The sequence below is a fragment of the Natator depressus genome, chromosome 16 (assembly GCF_965152275.1).
Source record: "Natator depressus isolate rNatDep1 chromosome 16, rNatDep2.hap1, whole genome shotgun sequence".
In the NCBI taxonomy this organism is placed as follows: Eukaryota; Metazoa; Chordata; order Testudines; family Cheloniidae; genus Natator; species Natator depressus.
Window position 1 is genome coordinate 18,354,474 of NC_134249.1, and position 27,495 is coordinate 18,381,968.

Below are 27,495 nucleotides of genomic sequence, written 5' to 3' on the forward strand. Positions count from 1 at the left end.
GCATTGGAAATAGTCAGCCATTGTGATAAGATCTCGGGTTAGGGTGCAGCTGATGGCATGAAGGCTTGTGAGTGGAACAGCTAGAGCAACGTCACCCACATTCATGAATTTCCGTCGCTGGTATATCCACAGCGTATAGATCTGGGCCGGGACGGAGCCCTGAGGGATGCCCGAGTTAAGAGTTCTTGGTCTACTGATCTGGCTATTAAGGTGTAGCTTAAAGCAGCGGTCCCCAGCCATCGCCGCCAAGAGATGGATTGTTCGCTGGCAGTGAACGATGCGGGAGATCGAGGAGGAGGCGCTGTCTCCAAACAGTGTCATATGCCGAGGACAAATCAGCCCCAATGCGGCTGGAGGGTGAAGCTACTTGTAAGCCTTAACTGATTCCTAATGGACATAAGCTAAACCGGAATAAGCTTGGTTTAAACTGAAATAAGACTGTCCACACAACCTGCTTTAACTAACTCACTTTAAAAGCATACCCTAAGTTAAACTGATGCAACTTACTCATGTAGACAAGCCCAAGTTAATAAAGACTAATAGTTTTGCTGGTAATGGGAATTGTGACACATCTGTATTTTATTTTATTTTTTTAAGTAGACGCATCAGTCTAAAACTTAGCTCCACATATTAATTGATTCTCTCTCTACACATATATATGTCTCTATACAGGAATTGATTTGGCCCAGGACTATTCAGCAGTGAAACCTCACTACACATAGCCAATTAAGTGGGGCCAGTTACCTTTTTTTGCAGGTTTCTTGTTGTTGTTTAGCTGCCCGCTGACATCCTGTAACCGTTTTTCTAACTCTTTCTTCTTTTCCTGAGCTAACTCTTCTTTAGATTTTGCTGCTTGCTTTTTCCCACTTGCAGCTGTGGAGGAGGAACGCACAATTTCTGAGACTGCATGGTTGGGGGGAAAAAAAGTGGACATCACTATTTTACAGGGCACACACAACTATGCAACTGCTCTGTAGTTACACTGCGAAGATCATGTGACCACATAGCAATTACACATCCCTACAGAGGACAACACAAAAAGTCGCATAGACTCTCAGATAACAATCACCCTTTACATGTTTTTTTTTTTGTTTTAAGATCTCTTGGTAACTATTTTAGAAGATAGAAATATCCATGTAATAACCTTGTAGTTACAGGTTACTTACCAGCCACTTATATGGTCAATAGTTACATTGTAATTAAAGAATTGTTACATAGGTTTTCTGCCCTGTAAAACAAAGTGTCCCATTAAAGGTTGTCAGATCAGGCATTTGCCATCAAGATCTAGATTTTTCATGCAAGAATTCAGCTGTTTTGTTGCTTAAAAAAAAAGAGAACTGCAACTGACACAGGCAAAAATAGCAGATGGCAAGAATGTATTTGCATTAGCTAGGATTAATACGTTAAAAGGTATCAACAATCCTCATGCTTCAGATCATAAATTAATGCTAGCTGAGGTGAGGAAGAAATATTCCCCCACAGAACAGTATTGTATACTTTCGACTGTTGCACATCAGATGTTGGCCACTATCAGAAACAGGACAGATGGTCCATTGGCTTGATCGTGGGACGAAATACCTAAATTCCGCGGTAGTATTTTGAAGCAATGATAAACCAAAACCCTCCCACCAAAAACTTACACAGAGTACCCTCTGAAAGCTAAACATTGCAATAAGCAGAATGTGGCAGAAAAGTTTAGTTATATTCCATGGTGTTGACATTGTCACTGCAGTTCAGACAAAGCCCTGTTCATCAGTGCAGGGTATGCAAACTTCACACACCTGCACTAATGATACTCTGAGGTTTTCCATGTTAACACAGGCTTTGGTTGCAAAAATAAAATGCTCTGTCATACATAATTATTCTGGAGAGTCTCTGAATTGTTACAGCAGTAAAGGGATTCAGTCAAAATCCAGCTGATACAGTAGAACCTCAGAGTTGCGAACACCTCGGGAATGGAGGTTGTTTGTAACTCTGAACAAAACCTTATGGCTGTTCCCTCAAAATATTACAACTGAACAGTGACTTAAGCTTTGAAACTTAGTATGCAGTAGAAAGATGCTGCTTTCCCTTTATTTTTTTAGTAGTTTATGTTTAACACAGTACTGTACTGTATTTGCATTTTTTTCCCCGTCTCTGCTGATGCCTGATTGTGTACTTCCAGTTCCAAAGAAGGTGTGTGGTTGATTGGTCAGTTCATAACTCTGGTGTTTGTAACTCTGAGGTTCTACTGTACATTAAAAAGAAAAAAAAAACATATCAAGATGTCAGAAAAAAATAAATTTGCTTAGAGCTCTCTGGAAGTCATGTGGCAGCAAAATGGGCTACTGTGCAGGGATCATGGTTATCTGCTACATTTGAGTCTTTGCTCCCGGAAGTGAGGGGTTGGGGACAAAGCAGAGACCACCCATCAAGGAAGGACAGTCTTACAGTTAAGACACAACTCAGGATATCAGGGCTTAATTCCTGGCTTTGCCACAGACTCTGCGTGTGACTTCGGGCAAGTCACTTCATCTCTCAGTGTTGGTTCCCACCCTTTGTCTTGTCTATTTAGATTATATGCTCTTCACATCAGGGAACGTATCCTTCTAGGTGTATGCACAGCACCAAGCACAAGGAGGCCTGGATTTTGGTAGTGCTTTCTAGACGCTATCAGAATACAAACAACAATAAGCCCCTCACAGATTCTGGAGGGAAGGAGCGCCGTCCCGGGGAGCTTGGAACCTTCAGCCTTCCATGGAATAGGATTTTGGGGAGGGCAGAAACAGATTAAAGAGGAGGGTCTTGGATATTTCCACTGGGGGAAAGAGGCCTTTTAAAAAAATCACCGTCAGATTGCCAACAAGTAATCAATACTTGGAAAGAGAGTTTGATAAGAAGCGGGTCCTAATGAGCAACCCCTCGCCTCCCGCGCTGCGGGGCTGATGGGGAACTCGTGAGCCATGAGGTAACTTACAAAATGGTTTCCTTTGTTTTTTCTGTAAACAAGACTTGACGTATCTCTCCAGTTCTCGTAAAGTGGTGGGCTTCAAGGTTTCAAAATCTATTTCTATCTCATCGGGGTTGGAGTCCCTGAGGGAAGGTTCCCGGGATTGGATGATGTGCACTACCCGGCCCAGCTTTTCCCCCGGCAGGCGGTTGATGTCCAAGCTGAGCTGCCGCTTCTCGTCATAGGTCATGGGCAAGCCCTCCTCCTCCTCCTCAGAGTCATAGGGTGCAGATGCCTGCTTGCCTCCTTTTTTAGGCTGCCTGGAGGGTTCGAAAGCACAAACATACTCGCTGGTGTATTGAGTTCATTTCTCCTCCCCTTGTACTAAATGTTCTACCACGAACGTTGACTGTTACAAACCATAACCTGGCGTTAAACCTGTGTTCAAGACCCAGCGATGTCAGTGGGACTGAAGTATGTACTTAAATGCTGTCTCGAACAGGAATGCTAGTCCCGAATAGGGGCCTAACATCCCACGTCTAGCATCAAGACAATTTAGGATAAATTCAGTCTGGCATGTCGGCAGTTGTTACGGACTGTGAGAGCACCAGCCCAGTCAATAAGGGGTTAAAGAGCTCCTCTGGGCTCAATAGGCCCCACTCTGCTACACCCCTGAGGCTTATCAATCCTAGAGAAGGGCAGGTCCCTAAAAAGGAGGATCCTGGTTCAGGCTGGGCGGCATTCAAGAACAGACAAGTTCCCCAGGGGCCGTCTGCTGGGGACCTCGTCAAGAGCAGCAGCCAAACGAGCTCCCTGAGGAAACAGAGGGACCAGCTTTTTCCTTACGTTCCTTCTCAGAGACCCAGGACTTAGCTCAGGTTGTTTGAACAAAAGGGGTAAGGAGCCCAGATCTTCCCCCCAGGACTACTGGCCTTTACCCTACATGAGACTGCAGGGACGCGACCCTTTTTGTAGGCGGTGGCGGTATTATGGCTTTTTTCTTTTGGACTACTTTAACACCTCCCTTCTTCCCGCCCCGGAAGAAAAGAGACTCCCTCAGGGGCACAGCCAGAGAGTTGTACCCCAAGTCTGGAACCCAGACGACAGTCATACCCCCGTTCAGAGAAGGACATCCAAGACAAGAGAAGCACCTCACCCCGCACTCCAAGAGGGCGCCAGAGAGGTACAACCCATCACAGCACCATAGAACTAGATGGTGGATGTAACCTTTCGGGTGGGCTTCGTTTGGTGAGGACTGGAAGAAACACTCATTTTTCACTTGGACTTCACTGGGATCAGGTTGGGGCCCTTTTTGCGTTTTACAGTGTGTCTGCATTAGGGAGAGATAAGCCAGCTTGGAAAGAAGGGGCCAGATCTTGAACCCATGACAGAACTCCCACTGACTTCAACAGGAACAGGGACCTGGCCCAAAGTAACCGACCCCAACCCAGACCCTCTGCCCATCTGGAACAGAACTGGAGCTTTTTCAAAGTTCTGAAATTTTCCTTAATGCTGGCCTAACTCTGCTCTCCTTGAAGTCAGTGGGATCCTCACCATTGACTTCAACAGACGCAGAGGTAGGTCAATGCCGAGTGCTTTTGAAATTCTCACCCAAGACGTTTACCCGACGTGACCCGCGTGTGGTTCCCCATCACTAGGCTAGTATGGAGAACAGAAAGCTCATTCTACAAAACTGGCAAGGGAAGGGAAAGTCTAACATATAGGAAGACTCTGGACAAGATGCCAAACACCCACCTGTTAGCTGTGGTCGTGCTGTTTGCTTTTTTAGCTGGTGCTTTCTTCTGCTGGGTCTGTTTGGCTGGTTGGGCCACCTTGGGTTTCTTCTCCTCCTCGGCTTTCACTTTGTGCTTCTCTTTTTCTTTCTCTTTCTCCTTGTCTTTCTTTTTCTTCTCTTTTTCCTTCTTCTCTTTTTTTTTCTTTGGTTTGTTCACGGGCGCTTGCGACAAAGCAGCTAGCTGCTCATGGACGGCCTTCAGCTGCGGGGAGAACAGACGAGTTGAGCCCCATTATCAACACACTCCATTCTTCCAGGCACAGACAGCATCCACCCACCCACCCACCCACATGTGCTCACCCCTCTCCCATTTACACCAGCAGCTTTTAAAGTTAATCATTAGGCTGAGTCTATTGATTTCAGCTGGGAGACTTTGTTTGATTTTTAGTAACCTTTCTTTAAAGAGTTAAATACGGGTCCACAGAAGTTGACCCTCAGGAGAAAACTCAGTTCCCATTCTTTAGGCAAATGAAAAGTAGCCACCTCTTGAATGGAGACACTCATGGAAAAGTAGGGAATTTAGTGGTTAGGACTGGGGCATCAGGACAGTTGGGTTCTATTCTTGGATCTGCCAATGACGTGCTGGCTAAGTCACTTGACTATTTAGGTATGTTCTGGTGGCACCTGGAAACCCCAACCAAGCCACCTTGTGTTTGGTGCTGCACGTACACATAAGAGACAGTCCCTGCCCTGTAGCTCTTACAGCCTAAACAGCCAAGACAGCCAACGGGAGAGAGAAAAGAAGAATCATTAACCCCATTTTACACAAAGGGAACTGAGACCCAGCGAAACTTGCCCAAGGTCACAAAGGGAGTAGGTAGTTCACTTGCGTATGCCTGCGTTTCCTTGCCTATAAAAAGGGTGTGATAATCTTTTCCTAGATTATCTCAGGGGTGTTGTGGGGTTTCATTCATATTTGCCAACTGCTTTGGGATCCTTGGGGGGGGGGGGGGGGTTTACAACAAAATGATACCCTCAAGTGCAGCTCTACTATGCATTGTGTAGACGTGCACGCCATGTGCACAGACACACCGTTCACTATGGTGAGGCTGCTCAGAGCTGGCCTGCCGCTCACCTGCTCCTGGAGCTCGGCCAGCCTGGTCGCTCGCTCTTCTTCAGAGTCGGAGCTGTCCGAGTCAGACGAACTCTCCTCGCTGCTGTGGCTGCTTTCCGTGCTTTTACTGACGACAGGCGCCGTCGGAGGAGGTGGGGGCGGGGGCTCCACGGGCTCGTCTGGCATCTTTGCAAATCTCATCTCGAAGACGTCCTGCAGAGGTTGTTGGATTCAGGGCGACAAAGATGCCTCAGCCACAAAGACCTCATTCTGCATCTTTTAAGATCATGCTAGGAACCCTGCTCAATTGTGCGGTACAGAGAAGTAACTAGAAAGCATTCCTTGCCCCAGACAGTTTAGGGTCTAAAGTCATAAGAGGTGAATCCCAGCTCCTTGGAAGTCAATGGAAAGACTCTCAACAGGAGTTGGATTGCATTTTAATCTGTCTTTGTGAAATCATCTGAGACCTGCTTGTGGGGGGCCGATTATCAGATATATCCCTACTGTGAGATTCTTACACATTCCTCTGAAGTATCTGGCACTGACTACTGACAGAGATCAGACACTGAGCTAGATGGACCCTGGGTCTGATCGAGTCTGGCAATTCCCTGTGCATTTGCTTTCCTCATAACTGCTTACTTGCTGCTCCGCTGCTTGGTTAGACTCCCGCTCTAGGATTTAGCTCCTCCGTCCAGTTCAGAAAAAGCCCTGTCAGTACTGACACTAACAGCACCCCTGGTTTGCGAGCGTGAGAATATCTGCTGCAACAGCCTTGGAAGTTGGCTTTAGGATGGTACATTGGTAGCATAGTTGTCAGACTGCACAATTTCTCCCACCTCTTCAGTGAGGCATTCAGAGGGGTGCGCTATGTAAACCCAAGGTCGTTCACCTATCACCTTGCGAAGCAATGATTAGGCCATACTTTGAGCAGAGGGTTCAGCTTTGAGTCACACCATGTGAAGAACAGGGTACAGCACAGGGCATCTAAGGCCCCTTCCAAATACCAGGGAAGTCAAGGACCCTCCTGGATTGAGACCAAGAGGAGCTGTGCGCGCGCAGAACCTTGAAGGCTCCTCCTAAGGGGGAACTAAAATGTACTCTCTGGAAGACGCATTTGCCAACATCTTTACCTGGAGTTTCCTGGCCATGGCTACAACTTCGTGGTCTGGGGGATTGTACTTGTAACAATTAGAGAACATTAACCGAATATCCGCTGCAAAACCTTGTGCGTCCTGGTATTCCCGGCTGTCCATTTTTTTCTGCAAACAAATAAGCCAAAGGGGGAGGGAGGGAGGGGAAAAGAGCCATAAGCAAAATGCATTCATAGCAACTGCACAGACGAAAGAGAGCTCAGAGTCGCTAAAAACCTGTTAGCCCGAGATAGCAGCAGGTTGGTCTAGCTTGCTTAATTCAAACTGATAAATGACATCTAGGCTTCAGATAATATCTTAAATAAATCGAATCCTCTGACTGTTGTATCACAGTGATTTTAATGATAATATTCCAAGAAGTTCTGTTTACACTGACAGTCTATGAAAGATTGCAAGAGTTCATTTTCTACTAGAAACGAGGGTTCCGGAAAAAAGACGGAACTCTGCCTCTGCCAAAAGAGGGAATAAAATTCCAGTGTGCTGTCAAAGAGGGAGCGCACTGAAGGGTCACCCTTCTCGGTGTCTCTTTGGTCAGAGTCCCTGTCTCTGCCCAATTCCACCGGGTTTCCAAACTTTAAAGGGCTAGATCCTCAGTGGGTGCGTATCACCGCCCCACCGTTGAAGCTAAGAGAGTGGTGATGTAAACCAGCTGAGACTGGCACACAGGTCTGCTCCTTAAAACTCTACTTCGTGTCCTTGATCCTAGATAATATATAGCACAATGTCAAGAGTAGCTGCTGCAAAACATTAATGGGATGAGCAAGGGTTTGCAGGATGGGACGCTAACTAAGAAAAGAACAGAGAAAGGAACAATGGAAGCTAGGGGAAGCTAGGGTCATCAGAGGACAAAGTTACAGTTGTTTGGGTGCATTAAATGTACAGTTCCATACCTTAACTTGTTGGGATTTTTTCCTCCCCTCGTAGATTCATAGATTTTAAGGCCAGGAGAGACCACTAGGGTCATCTAACCTGACATCCCGCAAAACCCAAGCCAGAAAATTCCACTCAGTGATTCCTGAATCGAGTCCAACAGAACTTGAGCTAGAATCTGTCTTTTAGAAAGCCATCCCATCCTGACTTAATGACTCCAAGTGACAGAGGCTCTATCACAGCCCTTGGGAAGCTGTCCCAATCACTAATTACCCTCGCTGCATGAGCTAATTGTTACAGGGTAAAAATATTGCACCATATTTCCAGTTCGAATTTTTCCAGCCTCAACGTTCACCCATTCCTTTTCCGTTTAACCTTAACTCTGAACTCCCTGGGTTTGTAATGCTTGTTTAGAGAAAAATTGCAGCAGACTTGGAGCAATTTTTTACTCTTCAGTACTCAGCCTTAAAGTCCAGTTTAATTGTAGTGCAGTGGGATATTTTATTGCATGACTTCATTCTGATAGACTTACGGTGAGATTTGTAGGTGCTCAGAAATTGCTTTTACAGAATGTGTAAAATCTAACAGCGGAGGCTTGATTTATATCTACCGTACAGAAATGCTGCATTTGCTGAATGGTTAAAAGCCTCCATTCTGCAGCTCTCTGCACCTGTATCTCTCTTTGAAGGGAGGAGGGTTTTGCATGCAGAGGGACTGCAGGCTTGGTATGGTAAAATTCACCCCTGTGCAAAGGGCCAGTGGAAAGCGTATGTATCACTTAAGTCAAAAAGGCCCCAATATTTGATCCTAATGCATACAGAATTCCCATTCACTTCATTGGGAGATACACATGCCTAAGGGCTATGGAATGAGCCTTTTAATTAACTCAAAAGGGCTCAAGTGGGACTTCAGTGGCAGATAGTTCTCGTGCTGGCAATCTACACAGATGTGAATTTCATCCATACCGAACTAATTTTGGTAGGAAATCTGCATTCAGAGCAGCGACCTTACTACACTAGCACTTCACACTGTGACTAGAAAGCCTGACAGACATGGCTGTGAGACAAGATCCCGTTTGGGGGATTCAATAAGCCAGAGAAGGCCTTTGAGCTGCAGGACCGGGGAGGAAGAGGGGAGGGGAGAGACAGATTTGTGCTCCTACAGATCAAGAACAGTTTGGCTTTGTATGAAAAACATTCCTGGCCAATTCCAAAGCAAAAAAATACATTAAGACTAAAAAGCCCTGTTACTGTAAGATATGCCTTCCTGCTTGAAAGGCATTTTTGAGGATCTTGTGTTTGTTTAGCATGCCCAATGGCTGATTATTGCCTATGACACACACATCAGTGCGTGAGGCTTCGGTTGCATCCAAAAGGAAAGGTTTTCTAACTCCAGGGCCTTTAGATCACGGGATTTTTCTTTTAATTTTTTTTTTTTTTAAAGAAAGTTCACTCAGGAAAGACCGAGAATATGGACTTCAAACAGCTGCATGAAATGCCTTTGGGTTCTTGACTTGCCGAGCTGCTTAGCCACTAGCAGAGGAGGTATGTTTGCAATTGCAAGTCAGAATGAGAGAGTCTGGTGAGAGAGGGGATGGGAAAGACTTAGGGTACGGCTCTGCTGCAATCAGGTGTGAATGCAGCACCTGTCGCTATACCTGAGCTAGCTTTCATTCACCTCGTTTGTGTGCCATGGCAGCAGGATTTCTGCGCAGGTTAGCTGCCCAGGTAATTGCCCAGGGTCCCAGGCATGTTTAACCCTGTGCTTCTGCAGCTACCCTGCTATCAGTACATGAGCCAGCTAGATCAAAACTAGCTCGGGCATGGCTGTGCATGCTGCTATCACACCTCCGACTGCAGTGTGGACACACCCTAGGCACCCAACTTGCACTGACTCCCTTCAGAAAGCCCAGCCCTAGGGCTTACGGAGTCTTTTAAATTAGTAATGTCATGACGTGAGACCCTGGTGCCCCTGCTGTGTGGTTCAGGGACAAGGGAGCAGACCCTCAGTAGATGTAAATCAGGGTTGCTCCAATGCCTTCCATCGCGCTGTGCCAATTTACGTCAGCTGGGATTCAGTCCAGGACTTTTCACAACCCGCCCGGAAGTTACATGAACTCATAGGTTAGTTATTTTAAACCTAGAGGAAATTATCCCCTGGAATAGCTGCAACTAAAGAAATCTTTATAACTCCCTGAAAAAAAAATGTCCCCCTGCTTTAAAACCCTGAACTGGGCTGCTCCGAAACCACAGCAGTTTGCTACAAGAAAATTCACAGACTTGCACGTTTAACTCCCTGGAGACCAGTGGTTTATTCTGAAAGCAGCACTAAACAAATCCTCTTACACGGCAATGCTGAGTATGGTTACTTGTGTCCTCTGAGGTAAATAAAGGGCAAACACATCCATATTTCTGTCTCCTCAGTGACAAAGAGAGACCTAACGGCCAGTGCACAGGACTGGGAGTCAGGTGCTCTGGGTTCCATTCCCAGCTCTCGCACTGGGTGACCTTAGGCATAACGTTTCAACTCCCTGTGCCTCAGTCTCCCCAGCTGGAAAACAGGGATGATGCCGCAGCGCTGTGAAGAGAGTGGATTAATGTTTGTCCTTGGATACAGCTACGGGAACCGCAAAGGGTTAGTCCTGAGTCCAGGCTCCATGGCAATTATTTGTAACCTATTCAAGTGTAATTACCAAATAACCTGCAGCAGCCACAGAGATGTTACAATTCAGTCCATCCTCTTTCACTGATCTAGTGTCCTCCAGAACCCCCTCAATATGTATCATTCCTGCTCGCCACTCCACCAAACAGTTCCACTCTCTGATGACCATGAACGAATTACACACTCTATAGCACCTGTTTTGCTCTGTGATGCTCTGGGAATTTACATGGGCACATGCTCATTAATAGTAGAAACCTCTGCCAATCCCTTATGCCAGGAATCAGACAGGAGAGCCCTACAATTCCCTCAGCTCTTCCCATTCTGTCTGATCCACTCTACCCTGCAGCACCCCCTTCATACACATTCCCACTCTGCACTAAAGATCCTTTCTCTGTCAGCCGGCCAGCCAGAATCAGCTCAGTTGTATTTCCTCATCATCTCTCCTTTTCTGGAGACAGTCCTGGCAACCAGCCCAGCCCACCTCTGGTACAAACACAGTCAGAAAGTACCCTCCAAACCATCTGAGATATACCTACTGCTTCACAATTCACTGCAGGGCCTTAGACAAATACCTACTGAGACATGACATATTAACTCTGCCAAATCAACCCTCACACATCCAGGGAGCAGGAGTGACAGGCACACACAATCCCATATATTCTAGTTGCTAAAGAGGTAATTTCTGCATAAAGCATTCAGCATCAACTCAAGGGACTGTGGCTGCACTCCATGTACCAGCACGATGATCATTACTAAAGAATTGAACCCGGGACCTTCAGACCCATAAACAAAGCCCTCCAGCACTTCTGCTCTAGGAGCTGGAACATTTTGTTAACGTTACACTATATAGGGCCTGTCTCAATTAAATCATGCTATGGTCATTTATGAAAAAGTCTCAACAAGCCAAAAGTGACAGCACCAGTAAAACAGTTCAGAAGAAAATAATCCCAGACAGCACTTCAAGGAGAATTTCTTAAGAAAAGTGCTACCCCGCAAAAGGCAGTTCCAGAGTCTTTATCTATAAAAGACTCTGCAGGGTTCACCGTTCTCCAACCTTCCCTACTGTACTAATAAAGTACAGACTGCAAATGGGAGGAGAGCGTCAGTTGCATAGACAATGCAGTCAGAGGTCCACATGTTTTATACATTACAATCAAGAATTTGAGATTCATAAAAGCATGCACTGAAAGACAATGGCGAGGACCCTGAATGTGAATTTAGTGCTGGCCAAAGAAACCACAGTGTCCTCAAATAGGTCTGTTTTTCTTAAAAACATGGATAATAGCGCAGAACTCATCTCAAGCATCTTGCTTCCATGGATCATTGGGGAAAACCCTGGACTCACTGAAGTCAACGGGGCCATGCCATTGACTTCAGTAAGACAAGGATTTCATTCCTTAGATCTATATCTTAGGGGGGGAAATTCCACTTGCCTTACTCACTTGGGACTTGATGTTGCAAGGTGCTACGCATCTCTGGAAATGCCCTCTGCACCTTTGGCTTCCAATGACATCAAGAAAGTTGAATGCACTTGGTACCTTCCAAGATTGGGCCCATAAATAGTCCACTGAAGTCAATGCACTACTCGAGTGAGATAGCCAAGAAGGATCTGGCCATTGGTAATTTACTGACTGTTCTTAGCACAAGACAGCAGAGGTGCTGGAACAATTTGTATAGTGGGGGTGCTGAGAGCCACTGAATCAAGCTGTAAAACCTGTATATGATGGAAACCGCTTCAAGCCACGGGATTCGGCAGTACCCCCAGCACCCATAGGTCCACAGCTAGAGAAGATTTTATTCATAATTCCAAAAAATCATATTACCAAATTGGGAGTCTGTACTGGGGTAAGGTACGGACTGGGACAGGGACAGTCAACTTTCAAACAAATATCCTTCAAAACCCCATTAAAGAAATCAGAGATCTTTACAGATATTCAGGGCTGGATTTGGAATTGTGTGCATGCAGTAACTGTGGGCGTAAATAACTGCAAGTGCATGAACCCACCCAATTACATCCACAGGTATCTAATCATAGAATTACAGACTTTGTTAGGAGTCGTCTTAAAAATTAGGGCCTCGGTCTAAATTTCTCAATTCCAGATGATTAACTCTAACACCTCATCACCGTCAGCAATATTTCATATAAAAGGAAAAGGGAGCCATGTGAAAGGAATAATAATAAAACCCTACAATCTAATAGCCATATCCCGCAAACACTTATACGCCCCAGCAAATTTACTCACGTGAGCAGCAGGGGTGCTGGAACAATTTGTACAGTGGGGGTCCTGAGAGCCATCGAACCAAACTGTAAACCCTGTATATAATGGAAACCACTTCAAGCCAGGGGGTGCAGCACCCCTAGTTCCAGCACCTACGGTGAGCAGTACCAGCAGCCTTAATGGGATGCCTCTTGTCAATAAAATTACATGTGCAAAAGAATTAACAGGATCATGCTTTAAGCCAGGTATGTCCCTCCCCAGGGTATCCTATCTGTCTGTCTTATAGCCCACATCCTGCAAACACTTAAGCAGGTAACTTTACCCATGATTAACTCCAATGAAGTTGATGGGATTACTCATCTGCATAAGCGCTTGCAAGATTGGGGCTTTACACTGTAAATTCTCCACTATTGAGACAAACGGATTGTTTGGTTTGTAAACATTTCAGGTGTGTCTTCTTCCTATATGTATTCCAGTTCCATTGCAGAGCAAGGATCGAGGCAGGAATGTCAATCTAACAGAGTCATATAGATGTAGAGCTGGGAGAGGCCTGAAGAGGTCATCTAGTCCAGTCCCTGGGACTAAGGCAGGTCCAAGTAAACTACACCATCCCTGACAGATGTTGGTCTAACCTGTTCTTAAAAACCTCCAATGATGGGGATTCCACAACCTCCCTTGATAACCTGTTGCAGTGCTTAACTATCCTTACTGTTAGAAAGTTTTTCCTAATATCTAACCTAAATCTCCCTTGCTGCAAACTAAGCTGATTAGTTCTTGTACGACCTTCAGTGGACATGGAGAGCAATTGATCGCCGTCCTTATTGTGTAAACAATAAGAATCACAGTCAATCTATGCTAGATTAAAACTTCCATGACTGAGAGTGCTACCAAGGCAGACAGCCAAGCTGCTTGAGGCAGGAGGAAGGAACTGCTCCAAAATGATCTAATGGGGAGCACTAGTAAGCTTGAAAGTCCCCTCCATTGTCTGACCCTGCTCCCTCTGAAATCAGTGAGAGTTCTGCTTAAGGCTTTGATGGCAGCAGGATTGGGCTCCTAGTCAGTACTGGAGCTGCTGACATCTGGAAGTGAGTGGGGAAAATGGACACACGAAGCTGAGCATAGATTTTCTGGCGGTGGATAAGGTTCTGTGATCTCATCCATGTGGATGGAGCCTCATGGCCACCTGGAGCCCAGTGGGCCTCCATGGGAATCCACAAAGCAAATCTGAAGGGCAGGGGAAAGGGCATGGCAATCCAAACAGGACACTGCCCACCCCATGCATCCTAGAGGAGCCGCCACTGCTGGTCACCCAAAGATAGCAAGGTGGCAGCTGCATCTTAGGGCTGAAATGCAAGGGGGACCTCAGCCCTCCAGTGGGGACATCGAGGACGCCTCTCTCGCCGCCACCTCCTGCCCCCAAGAGAAAAGGAAAACGAGTCAAGAAAACACTCTCGCCCTCCCCTCCATCAGCACTACAGAAGATACAGGCAGAAAAGTCTTTCAGTCTCCCAGAGTCCCGGAATTGATCCGCTCTGGTCTCCTCCTCCTACAAATCCTATTCCATGTGGCTCTTCCTCCTGCCTGCCTACTCCACGCTGCTCTGCCTCCCAAGAAACGAGACGTGCACCAAGAGCCACTGGAGCCGTTCTCCCACTCTCTCAGCCTGGACCCAGCCAGCGCACCAGGGCTCTGCCACCAGTTCCCCCGTCTCTCGCCTACACCAGAATCCCTTCTCTGCTGTATGCCCAGCGCTCGCGCAAACTCAACTCACCCAGGCGTCTTTCCTTTTCTCCTCCCCGGAAGTCGCTGGAGGCCGTTAGCTCGGCTTGGCTCAGTGGCAAATCTAAAACGAAATCCTGAGCACTGGGATGGCTCGGGTTTACAGAGTGAGGGCAAAGGCAAGCTTAGAGTAAGGATGGTCTTTGAGTCATCACTCCACAAGTGGCTGCTTGCAGCATCTCAGCCAGCAGAGAGCCGGCCCTGGGTGGGGTAAACATTCCCGATAACGATACTTAGCACATACATAGTGCCTTACAAACATCAGTCCTCGCAACACCCCTGTGAGGTAGGGAAATATTATTATCCCCATTTTACAGATGGAGAAAATGAGGCACAGATAGGTTAAATGACTTTCCCAAGGCCAGGTTGTTACAGGTGGGATTAGAACTCATGAATTATTGGCTCCTAACCTCAGGCTTCATGCAGTAGCTCATGCTGACAAAATCCCCTCCCTTAAAAAAGTATAGTGCCGTAGTCCCAAACACCATAGCATCACTTGGAAGATCTTTTGGACCATTACTGTAGTGCATATAAGTAGTGGGTGGGATTTTCCAAAGCACCTAAGTGACTTAGGAGCACTCAGAAAAAGGATGGTGACTGAGGAGCACTGGGTCTCTTAAGTCACTTAGACATTTTTGGAAATCCCACACATTGGCTTTAAGGGGAGCAGGTTTAAGTCCTCACCATAAAAAGTAAAAGCTAGCAGAAGCATCTTCTTCTCTTGCCTGTGGGCGGAAAAGTCTCATTTCAACCAACAGAGATTCCTATGGCCAATTGAGCAGCAGAACGTGGGGGGCAACATGGAGCCCTGCGGATGGAGGGAAACCTCCCCGCCCCAAAAGAAAAGCACTCTGAAATTCAAACCAAGGTAAGCTAAGTTGAAATACCTGCTTCTCTACGAGGCAGCCGTGAACCACTGCTAGCTAGCAACGCGGCTATATTTGTAACATCTACCACCGCGGCGTGAACAGGTGATAATCAGGTCCCACCTGGCGTCACACAAAGACCATCCAGAGCCCACGCCACACCAACAACTGATGGGAAGGCAGTGACTGCTGTACATGGGGTTCTATGGATCGAACCCTACGAAATACCGCACATCCTGTGTTCAGAGCACAACGCTGTCAAGGGGGCGTTTGTTTAGATAGCCGGACTATCTGCTCAGGGAGCTGTTGTCACTGCACAGTGTGGAATACAGGGTACAGGGGAACATTCCAGGACATGGAAAAAGGGAAACAAAATAGAAAAAAAAAAAATCTGAATGGTCCACACATCCGGTCAATTTTCCACCCCACCCACCAAGAACCGACCCACTGCAAGAGCGGTCGCCCCTCTTATATTCGCAACCAGAGAGCTAAGACACCCTGCAAAAGAGGTGGTAAATGTGGACGTACTTTCACAGTACTGAGATCCATGGGGTGTTTGATAATATCATGATAGTCATGTAATTCCAAGGCCTCGGCATCGACAGGCTTGTAAAAGGGCCATGCATAGGCCGCGTGTTTCTTAGAGAGCATCTCCTTCAGGATGCTGTCACAGTACTTGAGGTGCTCAGAAAGTTTGCCCTTCTTCCCCGCATGCTGGGGGACCTCCCCATCTTCGAGGTCTTTCTTTGGTGGCTTGATTGGCCGGCCGCCGCTCTCTCGGCGAGCAACGACTTTCGCCTGCTTGGGGTCTGACAGCGGGGTGGGCGACTCGCTCCGGCTGGCAGTGATGGCCGAGGTGGTGGGCGTGGTCGTGTCTGCTTTTCGCTTCACTCCCTTTTTCTGAAACAAAGAATGGGTGGTCGGGAATACAGGCCCTGCCTGCAGACTGTGCTGGCAAGGGCCACTTCGGGGCCTGATCCTGCTCTGCCGGCACAACCGATTCCTGCCACATAGCCTGATTCTCCTCTTACTGACACTGCTGTAGCTCCATTGACTGCAACAGGAGTTGTCACTGAGTATTACTGATGTGAGGAGAGAATCGGGCCCGAGGGGAGCAACAAGTCAAGGGGGCTAGTCACACGACCAAGGAGAATCTGCCCTGTTAAAGATCTGCAGGATCGAGCCCTCCATTGTGAGCTGACAAATGTCACTCACCCAAGGCCCGATTGCTCACCCTGCTGAGCCATTACTCATGTGAGAAGTCTCACTGTAGTCAGTGGAACAACTCAGGCAGGTAACTGCTTATGAATGGGATTAAGAGTTTCACAGTCTGGCCCCAAGGAAATAAAATATATCCAGTGCATATAAATCCCTGCACTGTGATTCTCCCTACCAAACCCCTCCCAACTTCTCCAGGGAAGGTCTTTTGCCTCTGAAAAACTTGCTTTCCATGGAAAGCTGGGGAAAAATTGTGATTTCAAGTAGAGCTAATTTTGCAGTGTTTACTTGCAAAACTCAGTTTTTTACTAGCCTCTTTAATATGCACTTAAAATATATGGGTGACTAGGAAATGAGTTATTTGTGCAGAGAGTGCATCTGGAACGAAAGAGACTTCTGTGCAGTGTGGGTATAGCTGGCAGAAGATTTGGGCTACAAACTCGCAAATTCAGGGGTTAATTCTGTGGGAAATAAAAAAGAAAATCCAAAACAATAAGCTCCATGATTATTAATAGACGCAACCTCATCTCACCTTGTGGCACGAATCTGTAAATTTATGGTACAGGTAGCTCTGAAGTGGCAATGCCCCCTTTGGCAGGAACGTGTGAAGAGGATTTAAATTATAGTCATGCCATTTACTGTATTAGGACTTATTTATGTTTGCAGAATGTCTAGCACAATAGGGTCCCGAGCCCGATTACAACCTCTGGGTGCCACCATGACATAAATAGTAGTATCTAGCTCTTATCTAGCACTTTTTATCTGTAGATCTCAAAGTGCTTTTACACGGAGGAGGTCAAGATCATTATCCCCATTCTACAGATGGGAAAACTGAGGCACAGAAAGGGGATGTGATTTGGCCAAGGTCCCCCATAGCAAGCCAGGGACAAAACTGGGATTAGAACCCATATCCCGTGTTCCTGTCCAGGGCTCGCTATTCTCTACACAGCACTGTTAACATCCCTGTTTTAATGTTAAATTTCCAGCAGGGAAAAAAAAAAAATCTTGTGTCACTAGATTAACGCTTTTATCCAGTTTTTTTTCTTTTAAAATAAAGTGGTATTCAGCCAGCAGCTGCTCGGGGTCGTAATTTAATTGACTGGGAAATTAAATTAGCAAATTAAATCGTAAAATACCGGCGTACAATTGGTAGCAGAATACAATCAGTAAGAAAGACAGAACTTGCTGGTCCTACTGATATTTCTCAGGTTCTCAAAGCATAAAGCTGCTTTCAGTACCTTGCAGCTGGAGTGCTCTCCTGCGACAGAACTCCCACCGACTGCCCTGGCATCAGGAATGCAGGATCGGGCCCTTCCTGATTTGCTCTAGGCCCGATTGAAAAGAAAACGGAGCTGTGCGTTTGTTGGGCCTGCTCTTGCAAACCCGAAAGCAGCCGTCCTACCAAAATCTATGGGACAACTGGTGAGAGCAGGGAGTTCTTAGGTGGGGTCCGGGCCCTCAGAGGCCTTTACGTTCATGCAGCCTCATCGCTGGCTAACTGGCGGTGATACCTGTGGAGCTGGAAAGTCAAATGCGAAGGGAAATAACGCACATTTCTGACCAGCGGTTGCCCGTCTAAAAATGCGGCACGGCAAAGAGAAAGACGGTTGGTTGCTTTGTTTACCTTGACGACAGGTGGCGTGGGAGGAACCACGGTCATAATCGGAGCAGCAGGAGGAGGGGCAGCGGCAGCAGGAGGCGCAGTTACAGGCGGGACGTTTGCGGTGATGGTTGGCACGGGCGTGGCGGCGATAACGGGCGTCTGGGAGACAGCTGGAGGGACGCTCTGGAAAGGGGCTGGCGGGGAGACAGAGGACACGGCTGCTGCTTGCTGCGCTCCTTTAAAACGATACAATTAAACACATGTGACACGGCCCATTCGACAGCCGCTCAGCTAGCTTGACCAAGAGAAGCTGTTGCCTCTGGACTCTACAGCAATGACCGTCTGGACCTTTCCGCTCTCTCTGCAGTGTCTGGATGCCCTTATGTGAGCAAACTGCTCCAAGCCCGGACTGTCAGCTGCACGGTTATGGGACAGTTTCTATTTTCCCTTCCAGCCTCTCTCAGAACTAGCCTGTGCTCAACAACAAAGGAGACCGATGGAAGGGTAGGGAAGGGAGTAGATTCTCTAGAAAGGACGCTGAACTGTTCACAGCAGGAAAACCTCCACGGGGTTCAATCGGCCTTTGCTACTGCTCTGCACAGTTAATAATAAATACCACTAGACTACGGGGCTGGGCAAAAAACAGATTTTTCAGGTCACTGGCAATCCTGAAATTTTTTAAAAAAATGTTCATTTTGGGTCAAACGGAAAAGAAAAATTTTCAAATTTATTGGTGAATTGAAAAGTCGACAAAAAATTCATGTCAGGTCGAATGAAACGGTTTGTTTCCATTTCAACCATTTTTAAATATATATATATTTTTTTAAATAAAAGAAAATTTTGAACAAAGAGAGTCACCCCAAACCGGAACATCAAAACGGTTCATTTCAAAAATGTCAAAACGAAACGTTTGCATCATTCAGTATTTGTTTATTTTGTTTTTTTTCCAACCAAACTTCTCGGCAAAGCTAACAGGAATTCACAAAACATTTCCGTGTTGCCAGATCTGCATTTTTCACCCAAAAAGCCTCACCCAGGCCCACTTATATTGCACTTTAAATCCATAGACCTCAAACCTCTTCATAGAGAAAGTTCAGGTGACTTGTCCATGGTTATGCCGCAAATGACACGCGGAACGGGGAACAGAACCCAGGTCTCTAGTGCATTATATGCTACACCATGCTGCCATTCCTGTTATAGGGCGGCGGTAATCTATCCCACAGAGGTAGCTGCATTTTAATATAAGGTGCAAAAGTGTTTTGGTTTTTTTTAAAAGTCCCAGCACTGTTCTATTATCGATTAAGAACATAATCCTTTGCACTTCTACAGCACCTTTAAAGGATGCATGGTGCCTTAGTTGACATATGTGGAACTTGAGGCACAAAAGGCAAACTGACTTGCCCAAAGCCACAAGCAGATTTCATCTACACAGAAACTTGCTCCCATTTCGTTAAATCAGTGCAAACCCGTGTTTTTCACCCCTGTGATTTCAGTGAGAGTCAGGAGCCTACATGCTTTTAGAGATCTGGCCCTTAGTCTCTCTGTGCTCTGGAGATAATAGCAGTGTCCTCCCTCACAGGCCTGCTATGAGGATAAATACGTTAAAAGACTGTCAGGCGGTCAGATACTAGGGTGATGGGCACCCCATAAGTACCTTAAATAGACAGACAAGCAGGAGCCACATGTCCTGAATCTCATTCAACTGCTCTGACCATTAGACTACACTCCTTTCCTACCCTCCTAATTGTGTGTCTCCTCAGGCAGGGTGGAAGTGGGTCAGGAATCAGCAATGGGCTTGCAACATTGATTGCCATCTGGTCAGGTCGGTACCTGCACTCTGTGCGCCCGCTGCTGGCTTGCGACCTTTGCCTTTAGGGACCGGTGGTAATAACTCAACTTCCTCCTGGGGCATCTGGGCTACTTTCTGCAGAAAAATCTTCTCCAGGGCTTGCGCCATGAGGACGATGTCATCCGTGGGCTGGATGGACAGAACAAGGCAGCACTAGCATAATGCACACGTGAGAAGCAAAGAGGGGCTGAAAGCCTTTACAATCGCGTTGTTTGATTTATCCCCTAGCCGGAATCGTAAACTGCCTTCCAATGAATGAACGCGCCATAGCTCTGAGAATTAAATAACTCTTTACCCCTTCTCCAGTGTCCACTCCAGCCTCAATTGGTACGTCTACACGGCGATAAAAAACCCACAGTACCAAGTATAAGAGCCCGGATCAACGGGCTCAGGCTCAGGCTGCGGGGCTAAAAGAGCAGTGTAGAGGTCTGGACTTGGGCTGGAGTCTGGGCCCTAAGGGTATGTCTACACAGAGATAAAAAAACCCTGGTTGGTCCAGGTCATGACTTGGACTCACAGGGCTCGGGCTTCGGGGCTGAAAACCTGCTGAAGCCCAGGTTAGACCTGCAAAGAGGGGAAGGTCCCAGAGCTCAGGCTCCAGCCCAAGCCTGAACGTCTCCACTGCAACTTTATAGCCCCGCAGCCCAAGCCCCATGAGCCCAACTCAGTTGTCCCAGGCCAGCGACAGCCAGGCTGTGGGTCTTTTATTGCAGTGTGCACGTACCCTCGGACTCCTGTCCTTGACCAGCTGGCAAAATTACAGCCTCTAAATACAATCCTCCCTGAAGAACCAGAAGACGGCTTCCTTTAGAAGCCCACACCATTGCTGTCTCACATATCGGCTTGGAGGCAGTGAGCTGCAACAGATGAGCTGTCAATCCCTGTCTGGCAAAATATTCAGGAGAAGAGAACAAACACCTTGCTTGCTGCAGCATCAGCTAATGTATTTATTATTTCAGCTCACTCCCCAGCATGGGTCAATGATGAACTCTCTTAGGGAAAAGAATACAAGGAATAAAAAGCACTTTAAAGCCAAAAAAAAAAAAAAAAAAAAGCATATATAAGCAACCAACAAAGTGCACGAGAGATTTATGGAAGAACGCATGAGGCATGGACAGTGGATATAATGATAGGAGTTATTTACCTGCCCTCTGCTGCTGAGAGGAGTATCTGATATTAGTTACTACTGGACAAAGAGAATAACACTTAGCACTTATATTCCACTTAACATCTACAAAGCGTTGTGCAAACATTAGCTAATCTGAAAGAATTCCTCAGTGAAATTAAAGGGCTGAAGTCTCGGCTGACTCGCTGCGTAACTCCAAGATAGAAATTCTACCTACAGTTAAGAACATGTTTGCCATTTTAACCAGCGTGGGCAAAGTAACATGCAACACAAAGACAGCTTTGTACATTTAAAAGTAATGTGGTTACCATTAATGGCATTGCATGTCATTGCAAAGAGGGCTTTGCGCACAAGTTATCCCTAGTCAAAAGCTGCAGTGAAATAGCCACTCGCAGGCTTCCCTATTCAGTGCTACACTATGAGTTTGTCTGCAGTCTTTACCTTGTTGTAAATGTAACAATTTGTAAACATTGTGTTGAAATCCTGCATGCATTCACTGGCACTCCAGTAATAGTTATGTTCCAGTCGCTTCTTAATTGTCCCCATGTCCATCGGGTTTTTGATTATTTTGTGATAATCCTGTTCAAGAAACAGTAAAGATGTTACACGCAACACTGCTTTGGACCTGTGTTCATAGGCTTGTTAGCCAGCTGCTAAAGAGCATCTTCCTCCATTCCCAGCCTCCCCTTAATCACACACAGAAACACTTCCATTCTCTGCTCAGACTGCCAAAATAACCTGTGCTTTCACTGACTCCTCAGTGGGGAGATTTGAACCCACCCTTAATTTTATAAAAAAAGGTGCTTTGTTCATAAACCGCAGAATTTCTCAGACATGCGGAAAGATCCACACATAAACAGACACTGTCAACGTAAAAAAAAAAAAATCAAGTTTGCCCCAAACATGTTGTACCTGACGGGGGAAAAACAGGTTTTTCAACCAGCTTTCCATGGAACATGGTTTCAACCCAGCTGTCCCCCTAACCTGGTTATAAACGTAGTTTTGGTTTGTAGCACAGAATGGAATAATGTCATCTTCTGTCGCTAGACCAAACACATAAGAACATAAAATGGTCACACTGGGTCAGACCAATGGTCCATCTAGCCCAGAAACCTGTCTTCTGACAGTGGCTGGTGTCAGATGCTTCAGAAGGAATAAACAGAAGAGGGCAATTATCAAGTGATCCATCCCCTGTCATCCAGTCCCAGCTTCTGGCAGTCAGAGGTTTGGGGACATGCAGAGCATGGAGTTACCTCCCTGATCATGCTGGCTAATTGGACCTATCTTCCATGAACTTATCTAATTCATTTTTGAATACACCTGTGATCCAGTGGATGCTAGAAACTGGGGCCATTTCTGCAGCCAAAGTTGGGGACAATCGTATTAGTTGTAGCACAGACAAGATCTTAAAATGGATCCGCTGAACTTCATAAAGCTGTGTTACCAGCTTACTTTAAGGATTGCCTCTGAAATGGGTAACACTTCAAAAGTGGGCATTAGAAGGAAGGGTCACAGCATCAGCTGATGAACATTAGCAAACAGTTCGGTGCCGCTTCCTGAAATACTGCTTTCCAAGGGCTTCCGCTTTAACTGGTGCCTAACCAGGCAGCTGTAGATGCTGCGATGACCTTTCTTGTGCAGACCAAGCCAAAGTTAAGAGAGTGTGACACTAAGTGAAAACACTATTTCAGTTCTTTAGTGTTCCAGCTCCTATTCCTGACCCAAAGATTTCAGGGACACCTTCTGCTCTTGGAAAACCCATTGCATAATTCCAAAAAGCAGTCCTTATGCTCTTTCTTTGAGCATACGTCAGAAGCTATTAAGGTAACGTTCTAATCTACAACAAAAACTCAGAAATAGCAGAGGCCTGAGGACCTTCTTAATAACAAAACCAAAAAATAAAATTAAAAAAAAAATCCAACTAATAATGGATCAGAGTTAACGTAACTTCTACGAGTTACGAAGAAGTCAGGTCTGTGAAAGGTCGTCTGATATTCAGGGTACTGGGAAACGAATGACTACCCCACTCGTTTCGCTATGCAGGCGCCAGTGCTCAGCACGGCAATTCTGGGGAGGTGGGGAATCAGAAGGAACCTAACAACATTTCACTTCACATGAGCAGAAATTGCACATCGCTAAAGCAGAGCTCTCCTGGCAGAGGACACAAAGCAAAGGAAACAGAATACTTACTGGTAAATTCAATTTAATAGCATCGACGGGTTGGTAGAAGGGCCAAGCAAACTGATGCTTCCACAAGGTCTTCACCACAACATTTTGCATGTACTGCAACTGGTTGGTCTTCCGCCCAGGCTTGTTGGGGTTGGTGACTTCTGGGGGGGGTGGATTGACAGGGCCCTGTGGAGCCTGTATCGCTGATGTGACAGTCGACATTTTCCTACCTCTGGGTCTCACTTGCTGTCGCAGCAGCAACTAGGAGATTCTCTGTCTTCCTTTATGCTCCCTGAATGGGATTGACATCCCATTTCCAGGGAGCAACCATGCAACCTAGAGCAGGAAAGAGCGGAGGAAGAGGTGGAGTATAAATACCAACATTTAATTGAAACACACATGTTCAAACACAATACACACGGTAGAAGTGGCGAATCCCAACCCCTTCACCTGATCCACTGCATTTGCTGTCAAGCTCAGATACCATAATGATGGGCATGGTACAAAAACCTAGATGCATAGATTAGATCAGCCGTTCCCAAACCCATGGTCTGCAGAGCACTTGCTCGTGATCTACAGCAAACTGGCTGGTCTCATGATGCTGGTTCTTGCTCCTTGTTTCATCGGCTTCTACCAGCATCTCAGATATTCATTGCAAAGAAGAATCTCGACTGTACAGAAACAGCTGGAAACAAAGAGGAGGAGCCAGCTGTACTGTACACAAATATTTGCTGTAATGCCCTCGATACATCGCATCGTTGAGAATTGGATCTTGACTGGAAGGGGAGGTGGTCTGATTAATTGCTAAAGGAAGATGGCCCCAGAGATTCTCTCTCTATTTAGATGTGCTCCATACCATGAAGCTCTTTAGGGAAAGGTCCGTCTCTTACTACGCTGACTACAACGTGCACCCAATTTCCTATGGGGGTATCAAAGGTACTCCTGCAATTCAAATAACAATCAAAGAGTTTGTCAGCCCCTGGAACAGACAGACAGACAGATTATTCCGTTCTGTCTTTTAATAGCACATCTGAAATAGGAATACATACAAAATTCCATTATTTTGGTCCAGGTTTTCTCTAGCACACTCCTGGGTGACAAACGCTCTAGCATCATCATGTCTTGGATCCTACACTGTAAACAGCTTTGTTTTGTCATCTCCCATAAACATGAGATAGTTCAACCCACATCAGAACCACAGCAACATGTTTTCAAGGCAAAGAGACCACGCACGCTTTCTAATGGCAAAATATTTTAAACGCATTCAGACAAGTACACAAATGCTCTCGCTGACATATGTTTCTAGGCTATGTGGTGAAAACCCGGTCACAAAAGGTGGGAAATACAGAAGCAGCAGTGAAATGTGTAGAGGGAGACAGCGTGAAGACACATCCAAGACAAAATTCTCATTTAATGTATTTTTAACCATCATAGCTGAAAATCAAGACTAAATATCGAACTTCAACCTACCCTCTGAGTAGCTGATTAGATGGGCAGTAAACACTGAACACTTATTTAATTTAGGGGAGTTTTACAAAAATAGACTGTGCAGAGAAACATACATGCATCTACATAAAAGAGAGGAATGATTAAATATAAATATTCTCAGTTGTACGCAGGGAGCCAAGGCACGAGCTTACGCAGAAGGAGAGCATTCCACGAACCTCGCTGTAACCACGAGAACAAAATCAAAGTATTTTGTGATGGCAATGGGATAGTGACATAAGAGGCAACTCGGCCAATCAGACACCGCTTTGGGCTCCAAAATAGAATGTGCAGAGCCAATCAGGGCCCAGCTTTTATGTGCCTAGGAGGGACTATTTCAAAAAGGGTTTGGTGGAGAAAAGTGTTTAATCCTAAACAAACCCATGTCTGGTGTGAGCACGTGTGTGTAGAACACGGGAGCCCACCTATGATGTGTACGTAGAAAACAGGAGCCCACGTATGAATCTAACCAGCATCCATTCACAGGATATAAAACTCCTCTTACATCCTAAGAAGGTGCAATAAACCGCATCATCAGCTCTGCTTCCACAAACTGAAGGGCCTGCAATGGGAAGATCCATCCCTTTTTCTCTGACACCATGGAATCCGTGGGGTTCAAGCTCCATGGGGCAAGGAAGGGTAGGTGTGGGGCCATTCTCTGCAGCACTGTTCCCCTCAACCCTCATGTAAGGGTAATGCTGTCCTCCAATTGTGTCCCCTTTGCACAGTGAAACCCTCCAGCTAAGAGGGTTTTGTTTTTGTCAAGTGTCATTGGCAGACAGAGACTGGATGGGAGCCCCAGGTGGGTGGGGTGACTGGAAAAACAGTGACACTGGTGTGATCTGGTCAACATTTTTCAAATGTCACAAAGTGGATTTAATTCAACATTCCAAACTTTGAAATACAAACAGGAAAAAAATGTTTTCACAACCGTTTCCCCTATTTATTGACAAAATATTTCAAAATTTTGAATTTCAAGAAAAAAAAAATCCAACAATAAAAAAAATTAAATGTCATAATGTTTCCCCCTCCCTTTTATCCCCCTCAACCCCAGCTCTGAACTGGGACTCTGTGCAGATTTCAGACACCCACTGACAGAGCACCATATATTATCTAAGCAGCACATATAACCCTGACTGCAGCCCTGGGGCACATCCTTCGAATCTAATGTTCACTTCAGTGGTTTGGTTAATGAGCTGAACCCCCTTCCAAGACTGAAAGAAAAAACAAGAAAATTTGACAGGTTTCAGAGTAACAGCCGTGTTAGTCTGTATTTGCAAAAAGAAAAGGAGTACTTGTGGCACCTTAGAGACTAACCAATTTATTTGAGCATGAGCTTTCGTGAGCTACAGCTCACTTCATCGGATGCATCCGATGAAGTGAGCTGTAGCTCACGAAAGCTCATGCTCAAATAAATTGGTTAGTCTCTAAGGTGCCACAAGTACTCCTTTTCTTTAAGAAAATTTGGGAACTAATTTTTTGAGGCAACCTTAACTGCAGGGCATCGGTCACTTTTTTTAACTCTATGTACCACATCTCAAGATTGCCTTCTATTGTGTTTTTAATTATTGAGGATAAACACAAGATCTTCAACAACGACAAAAATCCTGTTTTTGTTAGAACTTCCCTGCATCTTCCTGCCCTGTTTTCATAACATGCTAACTTGAAGAGATGTTCTTCTTTTAAGGCACTGGACTAGCATCCAGGAGATGGGGGGGGTCAACTTTCTATGTGGTCTCGGGAGAGTCACTGAATTTCTCTGTGCTTCATTTCCTCATCTGTACAATGGGGATAATAATATTGCCTGTCTGCCTTATTTTGTCAATCTTGTCTAATTAGATGTAAACTCTTTGGCACAGACTCTATCTCTTACTATGCTTTTTCTAAAAGATACGCTCCAGTGCAACAAGAATTAATTCAGAGAAGTCCTATGGCCTGTATTATAAAGAAGACCAGACTAGGTGATCACAGGGGTCACTCGAGGCTTTATAATCTTTGAACATGTGTGTTTCTATAGCACCTAGCACAGCGCGGTGCTGATCTTAGTTGCAGCCTCTTGGCAGCACCGTAATATGAACAATAATTGAGTAAAAATTAATTACATAAACCAGAAAGGATCTTTTAAAACTTTCATTTAAATATCAAGAAAGTTAAGCACATTAGGGAGAACAGGAGGTGGGATTGTGACATCAGAGGCAACTCGGCCAGTCCTCCTACAATTGACCTTAACTAATTTGCATACTGCAATCCCATTGGCTACAATTAAAGATGGCTCTAAACCAAAACTGTGCATATCAATGCTGCTGAATGTGTGATCATTCAAATCCTCGATCTTGCAGCCTTGAGACCAGCTCTAGTTAAAATGTGCATATTTCTGTGTTTTTCATACTGTAAAAGCAACACCACTGGAAATAGTCATTACTAGCATACAGAAGGCCTTAATGTGTATTTACCAGCTGATTCACCACTGTGAATGAGAACACTCAGAGTATGTCAGAGCTGAGAGAGAACTTCTCCCTCTAGCTGGGCCTGGGAGTTTTTCTGTATGATTTATTATGTATAGAAACACAAGAAGATGCTGGCTACTCAGTTCAGGTGAGTTTTTATCTCTTCTTATGTCAAGTAGCCCAGTCCTAATCCAGCCCTATCACAGACTGGAGCCTGGAAACACCAACATTTGCCAACATTTTTTCCCCTCACTCAAAATAGTATTTATTTGTA

The 27,495-nt window shown here is 45.7% G+C and overlaps 1 protein-coding gene across 2 annotated transcripts in view; it reads right to left on the reverse strand.

Annotated features, from left to right (window-relative positions):
• Positions 1-27,495, reverse strand: part of BRD3 (bromodomain containing 3) — a 47,618-nt gene that overhangs the window by 613 nt on the left and 19,510 nt on the right. Inside the window, exons 2-11 of one of the 2 annotated variants that reach the window (XM_074973340.1) lie at positions 23,311-23,625; positions 21,562-21,699; positions 19,976-20,123; positions 18,167-18,381; positions 15,853-16,224; positions 6,909-7,037; positions 5,800-5,991; positions 4,685-4,926; positions 2,957-3,249; positions 745-873 (exon numbers count right to left, since the gene is read on the reverse strand). In XM_074973340.1, the coding sequence (XP_074829441.1) occupies positions 745-873; positions 2,957-3,249; positions 4,685-4,926; positions 5,800-5,991; positions 6,909-7,037; positions 15,853-16,224; positions 18,167-18,381; positions 19,976-20,123; positions 21,562-21,699; positions 23,311-23,511 (2,059 nt within the window). In that variant the 5' untranslated portion in view covers positions 23,512-23,625. Of the gene's footprint in view, positions 1-744; positions 904-2,956; positions 3,250-4,684; positions 4,927-5,799; positions 5,992-6,908; positions 7,038-15,852; positions 16,225-18,166; positions 18,382-19,975; positions 20,124-21,561; positions 21,700-23,310; positions 23,626-27,495 lie in introns of both variants that reach the window. The other variant, XM_074973339.1, reaches the window with a different exon arrangement.